The 16,409-nt window shown below is 37.3% G+C and overlaps 1 protein-coding gene across 1 annotated transcript in view; it reads left to right on the top strand.

Annotated features, from left to right (window-relative positions):
• The window catches only part of SLC15A5 (solute carrier family 15 member 5), a 96,000-nt gene that overhangs the window by 7,781 nt on the left and 71,810 nt on the right, over nt 1–16,409 (top strand). Inside the window, 1 exon segment of the mRNA XM_055566154.1 lies at nt 6,752–6,921. Coding sequence (XP_055422129.1) covers nt 6,752–6,921 — 170 coding nt within the window.

Here is a 16,409-nt window from a genome sequence, read left to right as displayed (position 1 = left end):
CTAAGTTTGACTCTACATAATATATGTCTCCTACTAAACTGTTCTGATTTAAAATACTTGCTCAAATTTAATATTTTTTATCTTAGGAAAATACTAGAGGTAAAATATTATTATCCCACAGCCTTTTTTTTCAAACCTGTTGTAATATTTTACTAAAGTATTGTCTGAGAGAAAGTGAAAGTTAGTCACTTAGTCGTGTCTGACTCTTTGTAACCCCATGGGCTGTAGCCCACCAGACTCTTCTGTCCATGGGATTCTCCAGGCAAGAATACTGGAGTGGGTTGCCATTCCCTTCTCCAGGGCATCTTCCCAACCCAGGGATCGAACCTGGGTCTCCTGCATTTCAGGTGGGTTCTTTACCAGCTAAGCCACCAGGGAGTATTAGAGTATTGCCTGAGAGAAGTGATTCTCAAACCTAGATGTCCTGGAAAGCTTAAAAATACTGATGCCTGGACCCTGCCACCAGAAATTCTGATCATGTTAATTTGAGATGGGAACCAGAGGCTTTTTTTTTAAGCTGCCTAAGTAGTTAGGTTTGAGAACCACTGCTCTCAAGCAGTGTTGCCTGATTTTAAGAATCATTTGAGGTTTTGTTAAAAAATGTTCCCCATAACTCTACTTAATGCAGTATGATGACTTGAATGGAAAGGAAATTCAAAAGGGAGAGGGTATATGTATGTGTATGGTTGATTCATTTTGCCATACAGTAGTAATTAACACAACATTGTAAAGTAATGATATGCCAATAAAAATTAATTAAAAAATGAAACAAACAAAAAACATTGCCAATGTCCCTACCTCCAACTTCTCAGATCAGAATTTCCTGGGAGCATAGCTGAGGAATGTGCATTTTTACCAAGTGCTTCAGAATTTTTATAACAGTTCGAGAGACTTAAGAAAAGAGAATTCCACACATGGTCTGGATTTTTTAAAAGAAATGGAGCTAAACTCTAATGGAAGCAATTATTTTGTATGAAGATGCTTCAGAAAATTTTGATAATTCATAACAGTTTTTCTTTACCACTCCAGAAATCTACCTGATTGAGAAATCCTACCTAATCCTTTAGGAGAAAAACAAAATATGAAATTACACAATTCTGCAATGGTAAAATCATAATTTACAAGATACATTTCAGCTAACAAAATCAAAACATTTCTTGGCATAGTCTTATTAGAACTCATTTCTTATTAGTACTCATTAACATGGACATAACTCTTTTTATTGCTTTGCTTTATTGTGCTTCACAGGGAATAGAATTTTTAAGTTCATAAATTTATAAATTTTTATGAAATGTAAATTTCATAAAATTTACAAATTGCAAGTTAATGACAGCCTTGTGTGTAGCGAGTCTATTGGTGCCATTTTTTCCAACAGCCTTTGCTGACTTTGTGTCTCTGAAGCATCTGATAATTCTAATAGTATGTAAACTTCATCATTATTATTTTATTTATTATGGTGATCTGTGATCAGTGATCCTTGATGTTACTACCACCATGCAGTCAAGGCTCAGATGATGGTTAGTATTTTTTAGCAATAAAATATTTTTAAATTAAGGTAAACACATTATTTTTTTTAGGCATAATGCTATAGCACATTTAATGCATTATAGCGCAGTGTAAACATAACTTTTATATACACTGGGAAACCCAAAAGTTTTTGCACCAAAAACTTCATGCCCCCTGTTATATCTTGGTGGTCTGAAACCAGACCCATAGTATTGATATCTTCAAGGTATGCTTGCACTCAGAATATCTTCTAAGTTGAATACTGAGGAATAGCTTGTAAACAGTTTTTTAAAAAACCACTAGACCTTCCAAAATTCTATTTGCCTGGGCTCCAGCCAAGTGTAACAAATGTGCCCACTCAACGTAGTAACAACAGGCACCTCCTCTGTTATCTTTGCCAAAATTGTCAGCATTCAGAAAATACTCAGAATTTCTCTCTGACATACAATGATAAACTAAAAAACATTGAGAAAAAAAAAAAAAGAAATTTCTTACATTTCTTACTGATCCTGCAGCCTCCTGCTTTTTCTTAAGGCCTGTGTGGTGGCTTTTAACCTGTAGGTGTGTCAATAGTAATTAACACAACATTATCATTATTATCATCATTATTACTATCATCAATAAACATGCAGTGGTTCAAAGATCTTAAACTCAGAAAATGAGAAAATGATACACCTTTTTTTAAAAAAAGCAACAGAGTAAATTTGAAGACCTAGTGGGCTTTATCAGGTCATTCATGAATTGGGGAGCATCTCTTCTAACAACCAGAATGGTGCTTTGAAGGGTTGTACGAAGTGGAAGCCTTTTGTAGAAAGAAGGGTAGGGCAAGGGAGCTATTAGCAAAAGAAAAGAAAGCATTATTTTGGGGTCAGAATATCTTCTTTTGGGAGTGGGTATTGGGAAGGGAATGGCAAGGGTTGCACCACATAGATTGCTGCTTTTTCTCCTGAGGGACGGAGAGGTTCACAAGACAGATGACTTCATTGATGCTGACCAGAAAATTCCAGACTGGTTGATTACATTTCTGGGGAGGCTCAAAACTTCAAGTAAGTCATGTATCTAAGTCTAGGTTTGGTATCATGGACTTTAGCCCAAGTGACATCATTTTAGGCCTGGTTTTCTCTTCAACAGCATTAACAACTGTTAAAATTGGGATGTTGACAGAAGAAAGGGAAATAAAGACAGAAAAGGAATGAGAGCAAGTTAGAAGAGAGAGGCAGGGAGAGCAAAGAAAGAGAATGGAGCAGTCCCCCGAATTTCTTAATTAAAAATAAACCTTTTATTTAAATTGTGCTGCCTGTCCACCAAAATCAATGATCTTATTTTATTAAGCTGTCTTTTCTTTAATAGCATTGTTGAAAAATACTTATAGATGAAAAGTAGGAAAAAATTATATAAATGAATTTATTTACAAAACAAAAACAGACTCACTAATTTTGGAAACAAACTTATGGTTAAAGAGAAGAAACTTAGCAGGGAGGGATAAATTAGGAGCTTGGGATGAACACACAGATACTACTATATTACTATTGTTTAATTGTTCAGTCATGTCCTATTCTGCAACCCCATGGACTGTAGCCCTCCAGGCTCCTCTGTTCATGGGATTTCCCAAGCAAGAATACTGGAATGGGTTGCCATTTCCTTCTCCAGGGGATCTCCCTGACCCAAGGCTCGAATCTGGATCCTGCATTGGCAGGCGGGTTCTTTAACACTGAGCCACCTGGGAAGCCCACACAACTATATTTATATAATAGATAATCAACAAGGACCTATTGTACAGCACAGGGAACTCTACTCAGTATTCTGTAATAACCCAATGTGGGAAAAGAATCTGAAAAAGAATGAATATATGTACTATTTAACTAATTCACTATGCTGTAGACTTGAAACCAAAACAAACATTGTAAATCAACTATACTCCAATAATTTTAAGTAGAAACTGCAAAACTTCCTCTGGTCTCTCTTTCTCCAAGTTCATGTCAGCTAGGTTATTCTCTGAAGTATTTCAGTGGGCCAGTGGTCATGCTGAAAGAAGCAGTGGCTGACAACAGCTGCTGCTGCTGCTAAGTCGCTTCAGTCGTGTCCGACTCTATGTGACCCCAGAGACGGCAGCCCACCAGGCTCCCCCATCTCTGGGATTCTCCAGGCAAGAACACTGGAGTGGGTTGCCATTTCCTTCTCCAATGCATGAAAGTGAAAAGTGAAAGGGAAGTCGCTCAGTTGTGTCCGACTCTTCGCGATCCCATGGACTGCAGCCTACCAGGCTCCTCCGTCCATGGGATTTGCCAGGCAAGAGTACTGGCGTGGGGTGCCATCGCTTTCTCCGATTGACAACAGCATCCACCATGAAATCAGCGCCCCACTGTTACATTGACTCTTCTAAACAGTTCAATTTTAACCCATTGAAGAGCCACAAATCCAGATGAAGAGCCACCATAATCCTGGTGAATTATCTCAGTATCATTCCATGAAGAATAACATATTCTCTCTGAACTCTTAAAATTATCCACTAAGGCTTGGGAGACCTGGAAGTTTTCCTCCCCTCTTTCATTATGTTCTCAAATAGGATGGAAAGCCCATTTCAAACTGTTTCTCTTATAATCACTTAAAATAAGTTTGAAGCATGTCAAAATTGGTCAGTCTAAAAAATGACAAAACATGTGAGTGACTTTAAAAACTATTACTAAATAAATTATGGCGAATTTTAAAAATTATTAATCCCAAAAGGTTTGCTAAATTTTGCAGCGATAAGGTTTTTCCCCTTTATTTGTATTCAACACTGTGGAATCATGAAGACCAAAAAAAAAATTACCATTTATATATACTCCCAATTATTTGCAGTTCCCAGTCTGTGTTTAAAAGTAGACTAAAGAAACATATTTTTACTGCTGCTTTCAATTTTCCTTAATCACTGGTATTTATTTTGCTTTAGTGCTTTGCTCTCTGACTTTCTGTGCGAGAGGTGCTTTATATATTCAATTTGCTAGTGAGCTATGAGATGAAAGGAGTCTTAATGGTGAGTTTGAAGACTGTGGATTTTTATTTCTTTTATTTTTTTTTACAGTTGATACATATATAATTTTACCCTTAATTATCTATGGCTTGTCCTGTCCACGGGTCAACAAAGACATATATAAAACGTGATTGTACTAAGCAATTCTTTTAGAAAATTACACAATCAAATAGGTCGGGTGACATTTGTTAAAATACACTTAGTACTTTATGTGAAATCTCTTCCTATACAGAGATATTCAGCACTATAATTCTTTGGTTTATAACTATATTTCACAAGATGTAAGTCTTGGAAGAATTGTAATTTTCCTTGACCCTCTTTAAAGTAATTCCATTTACATTCCCCAGTGGGTGTACTGAAGAGTCTCAGGGAGTCCTCTTGGATTTCTCTGCAATACTTAGCATTTGAAACAGGGTTTCTTAAAAATTAAAAGGACTATAGCATTGCTTGCAGCTCCAGCTTCTCTTTGTTATTACCAGCCACAGTTCAAGTGTCCGGCTTGAAGAAGCATTAAAGATGACCTGAGGTAGAGCCAAGGGACTCTATCCCATTGTCCTAGAAAATTCTAACATTGTACCTCCCCTGCATGGTGATATATAAATCACTATTAGTAGATTATAGTCAGTCAGCTTGCTGGGCATGACCATGCTTGACATTTGATTACTTTTCCAGGTCAGTTATGGAGAGTAGATGTTCAAGATTTTGAATGGGGTGATCATTTCATGGGTGCATACATATTCAAAACTTAAATTGACAAGATGACATTGGTCAGACCACCATATGACCAATTTCAAGATGACTCTCAGATTCACTGTACTGTTTCTATATGTACCCCCCTTCTTCTGCTGATAAAAGCTCTTGACCATTGATTGTCAGTGGAGGGGAGTCAGCCTTTGGACAGGAGTCTGCTCTCCCCCTTCCCTGGTTGTTGTGTCCGGGGTCTTTGTGACCCCATGGACTTAGCCTGCCAGACTCCTCTGTCTATGGGAATTCCCAGGCAAGAATACTGGAGTGGGTTGCCGTTTCCATCTCCAGGTAATCTTCCCTACCCAGGGATCAAACCCAGGTCTCCTGCACTGCAGGCAGATTCTTTACCAACTGAGCCAGCAGGGAAGCCCCCTGCCCTAGTTGGTGGCACCCAAAACAAAGCAATTTTTCCTTTCTACCAACTTTGCCTCTTTATTGGCTGTTGAGCAGTAAGCAACCAGACCCCGCTTAATAAGTATGTACTTAATAAGAAAGCTAATAAACAAAGATGCAGATGGCCAACAGGCATATGAAAAGATGCTCAACATATCTAATCATCAAGGAAATGCAAATCAAAACCACAATGAGATATTAATATCACTTCACACCCCTCAGAACATCTATCATCAAACAGAACACAAATAACAAATGTTGGTAGGGATGTGGAAGAAAGGGAACCCTTGGGCACTATGGGTGGGAATGTAAATTGGTACAGCCACTGTGGAAAACAGCATGGAGGTTTCTCAAAAAATCAAAAATAGAACTACCATATAACCCAGCAATTCCACTTCTGGGTAGATATATCTGAAAAAAAAAAAAAAAAACCAAACCACTAATTTTGAAAAGAATCATGCACCCCAATATTCATAGAAACATTATTTACAGTTTCCAAGTTATGGAAACAGCCTGTGTCCATCAACAGATGAATGAATAAAGGAGATGTGGTATATACATACAATGGAATACTACTTGGCATAAAAAAGAAAGAAATTTTGCCATTTGCAGCAACATGGATGGAATTGGAGGGTATTTTGTCAAGTGAAATAAGTCAGATAGAGAAAGACAAAACTGTATGATTTCACTTATATATAGAATCTAAAAAATGCAACAAACTAGTGAATATGACAAAAGAGAAGCAGACTCACAGATGCAGAGAATGAACTAGTGGTTATGGGGCAGGGGAATATAGAGGCTGGGGGAGTGGGAGGTACAGACTGTTGTATGTAAGATAGGCTACAAGGATGTATTTGTACAACATGGGGAATAGAGCCACTGTTTTGTAACAACTATAGATGGAGAATAACCTTGAAAATTTTTATAAAAATTTAAAAAATGGAATTTGAAAAAAGAAAGCTAATAAACAATATTTGCAAAATCTAGCTTGCCTCATATGCTACTACTTTATAGCTTATGTTTATTGAAAGAATTAGCAATTATTATATGAAGTTACTCAATAGCAATTTTATTTTTGTTTTTGATTCCCAGGTTTTATTGCATCATGAACCTGAATGCAACTGTGGTCTTTCTGGGAATATCTTATATCCAATACTCAGGGGCCTGGGCCCTGGTTTTACTTATTCCTTTTATGTCTACACTTATGGCTCTGATAACTCTTTATATGATGCACTATAACCTGATTTACCAGCCAGAAAAATGTAAGTAAATCTCACTTTACATTTTTTTGTTTGTTTGTTTTTATGGTTTTCTTGATGCATCTTCTTCCTCTTAGGTTCCGTATAATTTCACTTTCAACTCACAGAATTTATAGAGTCTGTCACTTACTTCATAAACAAAAGTAGAAAAAAATCATATATGAACCCTTCTATCTAGCTCTCAGCTTCAACAATTCTCAATTCATTTCTGCTCATTTTTTCCCCATCCCTATTGGTAGTTCTGAAGCAAGAACTAAATATTACAGTGCTTCATATGTGTGTGTATAAAAAGCTAATTATATGCTCAATACTTTAAAAATATAATCACAATGTCATTAACGCACACAGAGAATTTCTTAAGATGATCAAGTATCTGTTAAAAAAATCTATTTCTCTTTTAAAATCTGTTTATTTTGTTTTGTTTTATAATTTATTCAAATGAAATCCAAATAAGGCCCATATATTCCAAATGGCAGCTATGTCCCTTAAACCATATATATTCCCCCTTCATCTCTATTTCTCTCCTTTCTATATTTTTTTCCTTAAGAAATCTGAACATTTCGCATAATCTGAATTTTGCTGATTTCATCCATTTAATGTCATCCAAAAGGTTTTCCCTTTTTATTTCCCCTAAAATGTCTGACAGACATAGATTCTTGATCAGATTCAGATTTTTCATTTTTGGCAAAATTCCTTCACAGATGGTGTTAGGTACTTCACACTGTCTCATTATCTGCTTTTGCAGGGTCAATACCCATTGTTAATTTTTGTCTAAATCTATGATCCCATTGGGGGTTGCAGTTTGGTGATATTTTATATTTCTTCCTCTTTTATTAGCTGAAATAATTCTATAAAGAGAAATTTTATTAGCTGAAATATATTCTCAATAAATATTTCATTACACAGAAGTAGTTTGTGTAAGGAAAAGAAGATAAATGTCTAATTCTTTCCCTCTCATTTTAGATTTTTAAATTAATGAGGTGAACTTCAGTGTCTTCCAAAGATGAGCTATTAGTTGTTTTTAACCTATTGTTAAAAACAACTAGCAGGTCATCTATTAGTGACCCTGTGGACTGGACTGTAGCCCACCAGTCTTCTCTGTCCACAGGATTCACCCAGCAAGAATACTGGAGAGGGTTGCCATGCCCTCCTCCAGGGGATCCTCCCAACCCAGGAATTGAACCCTCATCTCTTATGTCTCCTGCATTGGCAGGCGGGTTCTTTACCACTAGTGCCACCTGGGAAGCCCATAGATTCCATATATATGCATTAATATATAATATTTCTGTCTTACTTCACTCTTTATAATAGGCTTCAGGTTCATCCACTGCATTAGAACTGACTCAAATTCATATCTTCTTGTAGCTGAGTAATAGTCCATTTTATATATGTACTACAATTTCTTCATCCATTCATGTGTCGATGGACATCTAGGTTGCTTCCATGGTCTACTGCTGTAAATAGTGCTGTGATGAACAGCACTACAAGGTTGCTGTTGTTGAGTTGCTAAGTCATGTCTGACTCTTTGTGACCCTGTGGACTGTAGCCCACCAGGCTCCTCTGTCCATGGGATTTCCCAGGCAAGAATACTAGAGTGAGTTGCCATTTCCTTCTCCAGGAGATCGTCCCAACCCAGGGATTGAACCCGCACCTCCTGCGTTTCAGGTGGATTCTTTGCCCTTGAGCCACTGGTAGAGCCCTTCCATGCACAAGACTTTTGTCCTTATGCTTTGTCTTTTGCATAGTTTATGTTTGAAATAAAATTTACCTATCTTCTTTATGTTTCTAGATTTTGAACTTTGGTGAAAAAGTTTTCCTCACTCCCAAATTATAAAAGAATTCATTCATATTTCTTTTGGCATATATATATATATATATATATATATATATATATATTTACCTTTATATCTGTGACCCATTTGGAAATTGTATTAGAATAAGTTTTAAGAGTGAACTCAATTTTATCTTTTTCCGTATGACTGTCGTATTACCCGGCCTCTTATTAGAAAGCATATTTTTTCCCACTGCTTTGAGATGCCACCTTCCTGTATACCACCACTTGCATTTCTGGAATTTCTGTTCTCTTCCTTTGATCAGTCACTCTGTTCATATTATCTCTCTTGTTTAAAAAAACTCTGATCTTAATTTCTAACACATTTTACTTTCAGTAGTACCTTGACTGTTACCCCTACTTCTACCCCTTATCTATACAGCTACCACTAATGGCAATGCAAGAAGTTATATTTTTTAAAATTAAGCACATTCACCACTGGTACTTCCTTTCACCCCATATCAGTGAAGTGAGCAAGAAGGGCACAGTGTTTCATTTTACAGACTATACTCCATGGGCTTTGTTTCTGCTCTTGTACCATCCCGAGCTTTACTTTTCCACTTAGCACGTTGTGTTGAAATGATCTATTTCTGAATACAGTTAAAAATTCATGTGTCAGTTTGGCAGAAACCAACACAGTACTGTAAAGCAATTTTCCTTCAATTAAAAATCAGTGAAAGTCGCTCAGTCGTGTCCGACCCTGTGAACCCACAGACCATACAGTCTATGGAACTCTCCAGGCCAGAATACTGGAGCGGGTAGCCTTTTCCTTCCCCAAGGGATCTTCCCAACCCAGGGATCAAACCCAGGTCTCCAGCACGTCAGGCAGATTCTTTACCAGGTGAACCACAAGGGAAGCCCTCAATTAAAAATAAATAAATTTAATTATAAAAGAAAATTCCTGTGTCGTATACATACTTGGAATATAGTAAATGTTCAGCATTTATTATTGTTAAACTGAGTGCAGAAGATGAGACATAATTGAATTCAATGAGTTGCCAAGACGTCACAGGCAATGGCTGATGTGGAACCAGAACCCAGATCTTACTTTTCTCAGGCTAGAGCTTGTTTTTTTTTACAGTACGTACTGACGCAGTGAGACAGGGGAAGCATTACCCTGGAAGCCTCTGCCTTGTTTCTCAGAGCTCTGTGCTCTGTCAGTCACAGCTGGGCAGTACACAGCCTCCTGGCAGTCTGTGGAATGGGTTCATTATGCAAAAAGATGTCTGAGAGATCCTCTCAGCTCCAAAAGGCAAAAAAGAGGAAAATGTAAAGGAAGTATAAACTTTTGTCAAAAGACCACTTTGGCATATTCTGGAGTATGTAACTGTCAAGTAATTCTGCTTTTGTGAATGTGTTAGTCACTCAGTAGAGTCTGACTGTTTGCAACACATGGACTGCAGCCTACTAGGCTCTTATGTCCATGGAATTTTCCAGGCAAGAATACTGGAGCAGGTTGCCATTTCCTACTCCAGGGCTTCTTCCCAAGCCAAGGATCAAACATGGGTCTCCTGCACTGCAGGCAGATTCTTTACTTACTAAGCCAACAGGGAAGCTTATACATAATTTTTACATTCAGATTTTCTAAACAACTATTCAGCATCCAACCATTTGCTTCATAATCTCCTATTGGAAAGTATATATTCATCTGAATAAAGAACTACTTCTTCATGTAATACAAATTTGATCAGCTCTGTTTACTGCCAGACTACTGTATTTCACATCCTACATATTTTAACATGTGATAAGGTAAACTTTCTTTGGCCAGTTACAAGAAAAAATTGTATTCGTTGCAGGTAAAGTTACAAAATGTTCACCAGCGGTTTACTTTACATAATACTCTATAAAATGAATATTTTGGAGTTGCTTTGCTTTGTTTTGTTTTATTTTTCAAAGTTATACAATCACCCAACTATGGTAAAGTAAAACTCTGTCTTCCCTTTAGAAAAGTATATCATCCTTATTTTGGCTTCTTCCTCTCTGATGACTAAATTGGAACTTCCTCAAAGCTGTAATTCAAAGCCATAGGTGACCTTAAAGAAATGATTTTTTATATGCTACCTTTTATTTTAAGGTAACTTTTCAAATGTGGACCATGCATTCCATTATGTTTAGCTCTCAAGCACAGTCTTCATTTGCATTTCTTCCCACTGCTGTAATTTTGAGAACTGGCAGGTGACCAAAGAAGAAGAAGAAGGAAAAAAAGTGCATCTACCATCTAGAGTGCAATGTAGGATTTTTTATTATAATTAAGTAGCGTAGATATTCATGATTAGATCAAGGTCAGAGGAGCAGACCATCAGAGCCAAGGACTTAAAGGTACAAAGAATTAAAAAATTGCTTTCTAAAGTTTTTTTTTTTTTAATAGTAATGGTTACAATCTTTTAAGTTTGGCAATAAGCATTTAAAATAGCTCATCTGTTTTATTTTAAAATGTGCACACTGGTGGGTTTGCCATGCACGTTTAAACTGGGGCTTGAAGTTTCGGTTGCATTTTCATTTCAGGTTTTTTTTTCAACTTCCCGTTTCTGCTCCTGGTGTAGAAAAGCAATTTGAGGATTATAATGACAATGGATTTTTCTAAAGGCTGAGTCTACACGACACACAATATTATTTTTACAGAAGGCTTGAGTTTCCTATTAAGCGTAATAGATTAATCCAAGAATGTGGTATGATGTTTAGGTATAGATGTTTTCAGTGGAACTTCCCTCCTGACACTCAGGGATAGTTACAGTTTGAATGGATAATGGATGCTCCCTCTGCATAGACAGATGACAGCATAGTTCCTTTTCCTGCCTCCTTACTGGCTCCCTCTCAGTTCACCTTATCAATTAGGTTTATTACTTCCTCTTTCCTCTGACTAACAGTCCATCTGGTTCATTGTCCACTCTTTCTCCTTGGCCACCTTTTCTCATTCTTATAGTCTCCTAATGGAGTTGTTGTTGTTCGGTCACTCAGTTGTGTCCAACTCTTTGCAACCCCATGGACTGCAGCATTCCAGGTTTCCCTGTCCTTTACTATCTCTCAAAGTTTGCTCAAACTTATGTCCATGGATGCCATCCAACCATCTCGTCCTCTGTCGTCCCCTTCTCTTCCTGCCCTCAGTCTTTCCCAGCATCAGGGTCTTGAGTCAGCTCTTCACATCAGATGGCCAAAGTATTGGAACAGAGTCCTGGAATTTATTCCATCCCATTCGGTTCACTTCTCTTCTTCCTGGTCTCTGGTCAAGTCATCACTACCTGTTAACCATCTTCCATCTTTGTCTCTTGTTCCGTAAAATCCATTATGCACGCAACTATCAGAGCTCCAGAGTAACTTTTTAAAAACGTACATCATATCTTATGTCTACTCTGTGTAAAATTTCTTAATGGTTTCTCATAACATGAAAAATAAACTCCAGGTTCCTTACTTTGGCCTATTCTTATCCCATTCTTCTCTCTTTACCCTCTTTCCTTAAGTGACCCACACCAAACACTCCGTTTCATTTAACCTCTCCTCATCTTGAATCTCACATTCCTGACTTCCTATTCACCATTTTCATTTGGTTATCTAGGGGTCATCTCAAATTTAAGATGACCAAACCTCAACTCTTAATTCATCCAACTGCAAATGTGCTTGCCTTTTCCATCTTCATGTAAGGGGAATAGAAATAGAATCTTCAGATCTTCTCATTTCTTCACCCTCTCCCCATGTCAAAATATCCTGTTGATTCTTCAACAACACTTCTCATTCTTTTTTTAACTTTTTATTTTATATTGAAGTATAGGTGATTAGATGATAGGTGATTAACAATGTTGTGTTACAGATGTACAGTGAAGTGATTCAGTTGTACATATATCTATTCTTTTTCAAATTCTTTTCACATTTAGGTAGTTATACAATACTGAGTAGAGTTCCCTGTGCTATACAGTAGGTCTTTATTGTTTATCCACTTTAAATATAGCAGTGTGTACATTATAAAAACTCAGCCATTAAGAAGAATGAAATAATGCCATTTATGGCAGCATGGATGGACTTAGTGATTGTCAGTATATACTGAGTGAAATAAGTCAGAAGAGAAAGACAAATATCATAATGGTATCACTTATATGAATCTAAAAAAAGATACAAATGAACTTATTTATAAAACTGAAACAGACTAATAAACTTAGAGAGTGAATTTATGGTTCCCAGGGAGGCAGGATTGAGGAGGGGCATAGTTAGGGCTTTGGCATTAATAAAACTGAAAAAGATTTATAAACTTAGTTAATTTATGGTTCCCAGGGAGGCAGGATTGGGGAGGGGCATAGTTAGGGGTTTGGCATTGACATGTAAACACATCCCATTCGGTTCACTTCTCTTCTTTCTGGTCTCTGGTCAAGTCATCACTACCTGTTAACCGTCTTCCATCTTTGTCTCTTGTTCCGTAAAATCCATTATGCACGCAACTATCAGAGCTCCAGAGTAACTTTTTAAAAACGTACATCATATCTTATATCTACTCTGTGTAAAATTTCTTAATGGTTTCTCATAACATGAAAAATAAACTCCAGGTTCCTTACTTTGGCCTGTAAAGTCTGACCCTGACCAATTCTTAGACTTTATTTCCTTCCATCATTCTGAACTACAGCTTCATTGACCTTTACTGTTTCTGAGCTACTCCCAGCTAATTTCTACTTCATGACATGCTTGGTATATGCTTCCTCTGGGTCATTTTGCCTATTTCCAATCTATTCAACTCTCAATTCAAATTTCAACTCTTTAGGTGTTGTCTACACCCTACCCCAGGCTTCCCAGGTAGAGCAGTGATATAGTATCCACTTGTCAATTGAGGAGACACTGGAGATGAAGGTTTGACTCTTGGGTTGAAAAGATGTCCTGGAGTAGGAAATGGCAAATCACTCCAGTATTCTTGCCTAGGAAATGCCATGAATGGAAGAGCCTGGCGGTCTACAGTCATGGGATCACGAAGAGTTTGACATGACTGAGCACGGACATGCACACCTTATTTCTACAGTCTCTATCTTATCACTTCACTTTGTTTTCATCACTGAACTCACCTAATATTTCCCAGCTTGTTTAGTGTTTTCTCAGGGACCTATAGATCTTCTTCACTACTATATTCTTAAGGACCATAAAAGTTACTGGAACATAGTAGGTATGTAATAAAATATGTTGAATGAATGAATGAATGTTGGCATTCATATTTGTTTGGCATCACTTATGCACAATCACTGCAGATGGCGACTGCAGCCATGAAATTAAAAGACGCTTACTCCTTGGAAGGAAAGTTATGACCAACCTAGATAGCATATTCAAAAGCAGAGACATTACTTTGCCAACAAAGGCCTGTCTAGTCAAAGCTATGGTTTTTCCAGTGGTCATGTATGGATGTGAGAGTTGGCCTGTGAAGAAAACCGAGAGCCGAAAATTGATGCTTTTGAACTGTGGTGTCAGAAAAGACTCTTGAGAGTCCCTTGGACTGCAAGGAGATCCAACCAGTCCATTCTAAAGGAGATTAGCCCTGGGTGTTCTTTGGAAGGAATGATGTTGAAGCTGAAACTCCAGTACTTTGGCCACCTGATGCGAAGAGTTGACTCATTGGAAAAGACTGATGCTGGGAGGGATTGGGGGCAGGAGAAGGGGACAACAGAGGATGAGATGGCTGGATGGCGTCACCGACTTGATGGACATGAGTTTGAGTGAACTCTGGGAGTTGGTGATGGACAGGGAGGCCTGGCGTGCTGCAATTCATGGGGTCGCAAAGAGTCGGACACGACTGAGTGACTGAACTGAACTGATGCACACTTGAAGAGCTAGCTAAAATTTTAGATCTTGTTCATACTTAATCATTTCTTGTTCTTAATCATTTTGTTTTCATTGTTACATATCACCATATCAGATACACTTTTACTTGTCTAAATAAATTCATTTTTCAAAGTGTGTATTTAAGGTAGGCTACTGAAAACTTGGTCCATCAAGCAATGCTTATCATAAATTGTTACTAAGGTGTAACAAAGAAAATAAAGTCACTAGGAGAAAACACAGTAGAAGTATTATGGAAAGTTACATCATATATCTGTTGAATTTAATCATCAGATAATCAGGTTTTATATTTTGTATCTTTGTTTTTATGTTATTTCTTAGGTATTTCATTTTATCATACTTCACAAATATATTGACTATTATAGTTGAGAAATTTTTTAAAAAAACTTTTATCTTTTAACACAGCTAATTTCAGAAGCACTAATTCAAACTCCCTTTCTTTAGAAATAATAAGATAGCAATATTAATTATTTAATAAGATTGGAGATATCAATTTATCACACATAAAAGCAGATCCCAATTTTCCTTGAGACATAGTGATTTGTTTATGTGAAGAAGAAATAGTGAGTTTAAAACATTATATTCAATAAAGTCCTGAATTTAAAACATAGGAAGGAAATTAGGGAAAATTCCTCTGGAAATAGTCTTTTATCCTTCAAACAGTTATCATTTAATAATAAAGCCTATTTGAAAGCACAGAGTAAGTTGGATCAATGCCAGTAATGACCCTTCTGACTACTGGGTACTGTTTCACGAGTTGAGCAGAGAACAGGTTGAAGAGCAACTGAAGCAGGATCAGAAGGAAATGTCAGGAAGTTAAGTCTCCAAGCCCAGACCTGTTCAAATTCAGTCTCTAGACTGTTCATCAAGACATTTTTAGTTCTCATCTTACCAAAACCTTAAGTAAACTAATTGAAATAGCTGAGAAAGTTTCCTAATAGAGCAGTTCTTCGTCCAATAGTAAAGAGATGTCCCAATTATTTCATTGTTAAGGGACACAAACCTTGGCCACTCACAGGGACGTCTGTCTCCTTTGGACTTCTCAGTTCTGGGGGCCTTTCATCCAAGTCTGGCCACAGTGACTACAAGGCAAGAGTGACAGTAGATATGAGCCTGTCTCCTGTCAGCAATTATCCCGACATACTTCCACTTGACCTCAACACACTTCACAGAGGCAGCCAAAGAGCCTCTGCTGTAATCATTCTTGGTCACTACCAATTTGGGCTGGATTTGATTCAGTGACTTAGAGGTGAAAGGCTCCATATTCAATTACCAGGCCCCCAGCTTCCTCAATTAATCAAAGACTGACATAATAGGTCTATTACAACTCTTAAAGAAAAGACCAGATCCAATCAATATCATCACTCTATAACCATAAAAAGAAATTAATATTCTTTATTTAAATCTGAAAACCAACACTGTGGCATTTAAATGAACTTGGTTACAATCAATGCATTTCCTCTAGAATTTTATTATGGGAAACTTGAACATATTTAAAATGATGATCAAACTATATACTCTGAGTTTCTAAAGCAGCCTTCTTTGGAGAAACTCAAGCATGTTCCTATTTATTTCACTGTTTATCCTGCAACCATGGTTTGGTGTCTTTGTAATTTGAGGCAGGGTTTATCTGGTCTAAGGGAGTGCTATGAAACATTGAAACATTCATGATGGCACCTCTGAACTGCTAACTAAACCAGGATCTCTTATCTGTCATTGGATTAGGAAGTCCTAATAGAGTCAATCGGAGAAGGCAATGGCACCCCACTCCAGTACTCTTGCCTGGAAAATCCCATGGACGGAAGAGCCTGGTAGGCTGCGGTCTATGGGGTCGCTCAGAGTCGGACACGACTGA

This window comes from Bubalus kerabau, chromosome 1 (genome assembly GCF_029407905.1).
Source record: "Bubalus kerabau isolate K-KA32 ecotype Philippines breed swamp buffalo chromosome 1, PCC_UOA_SB_1v2, whole genome shotgun sequence".
Classification (NCBI taxonomy): Eukaryota; Metazoa; Chordata; class Mammalia; order Artiodactyla; family Bovidae; genus Bubalus; species Bubalus kerabau.
This window is presented reverse-complemented; position numbering and strand designations above follow the sequence as displayed.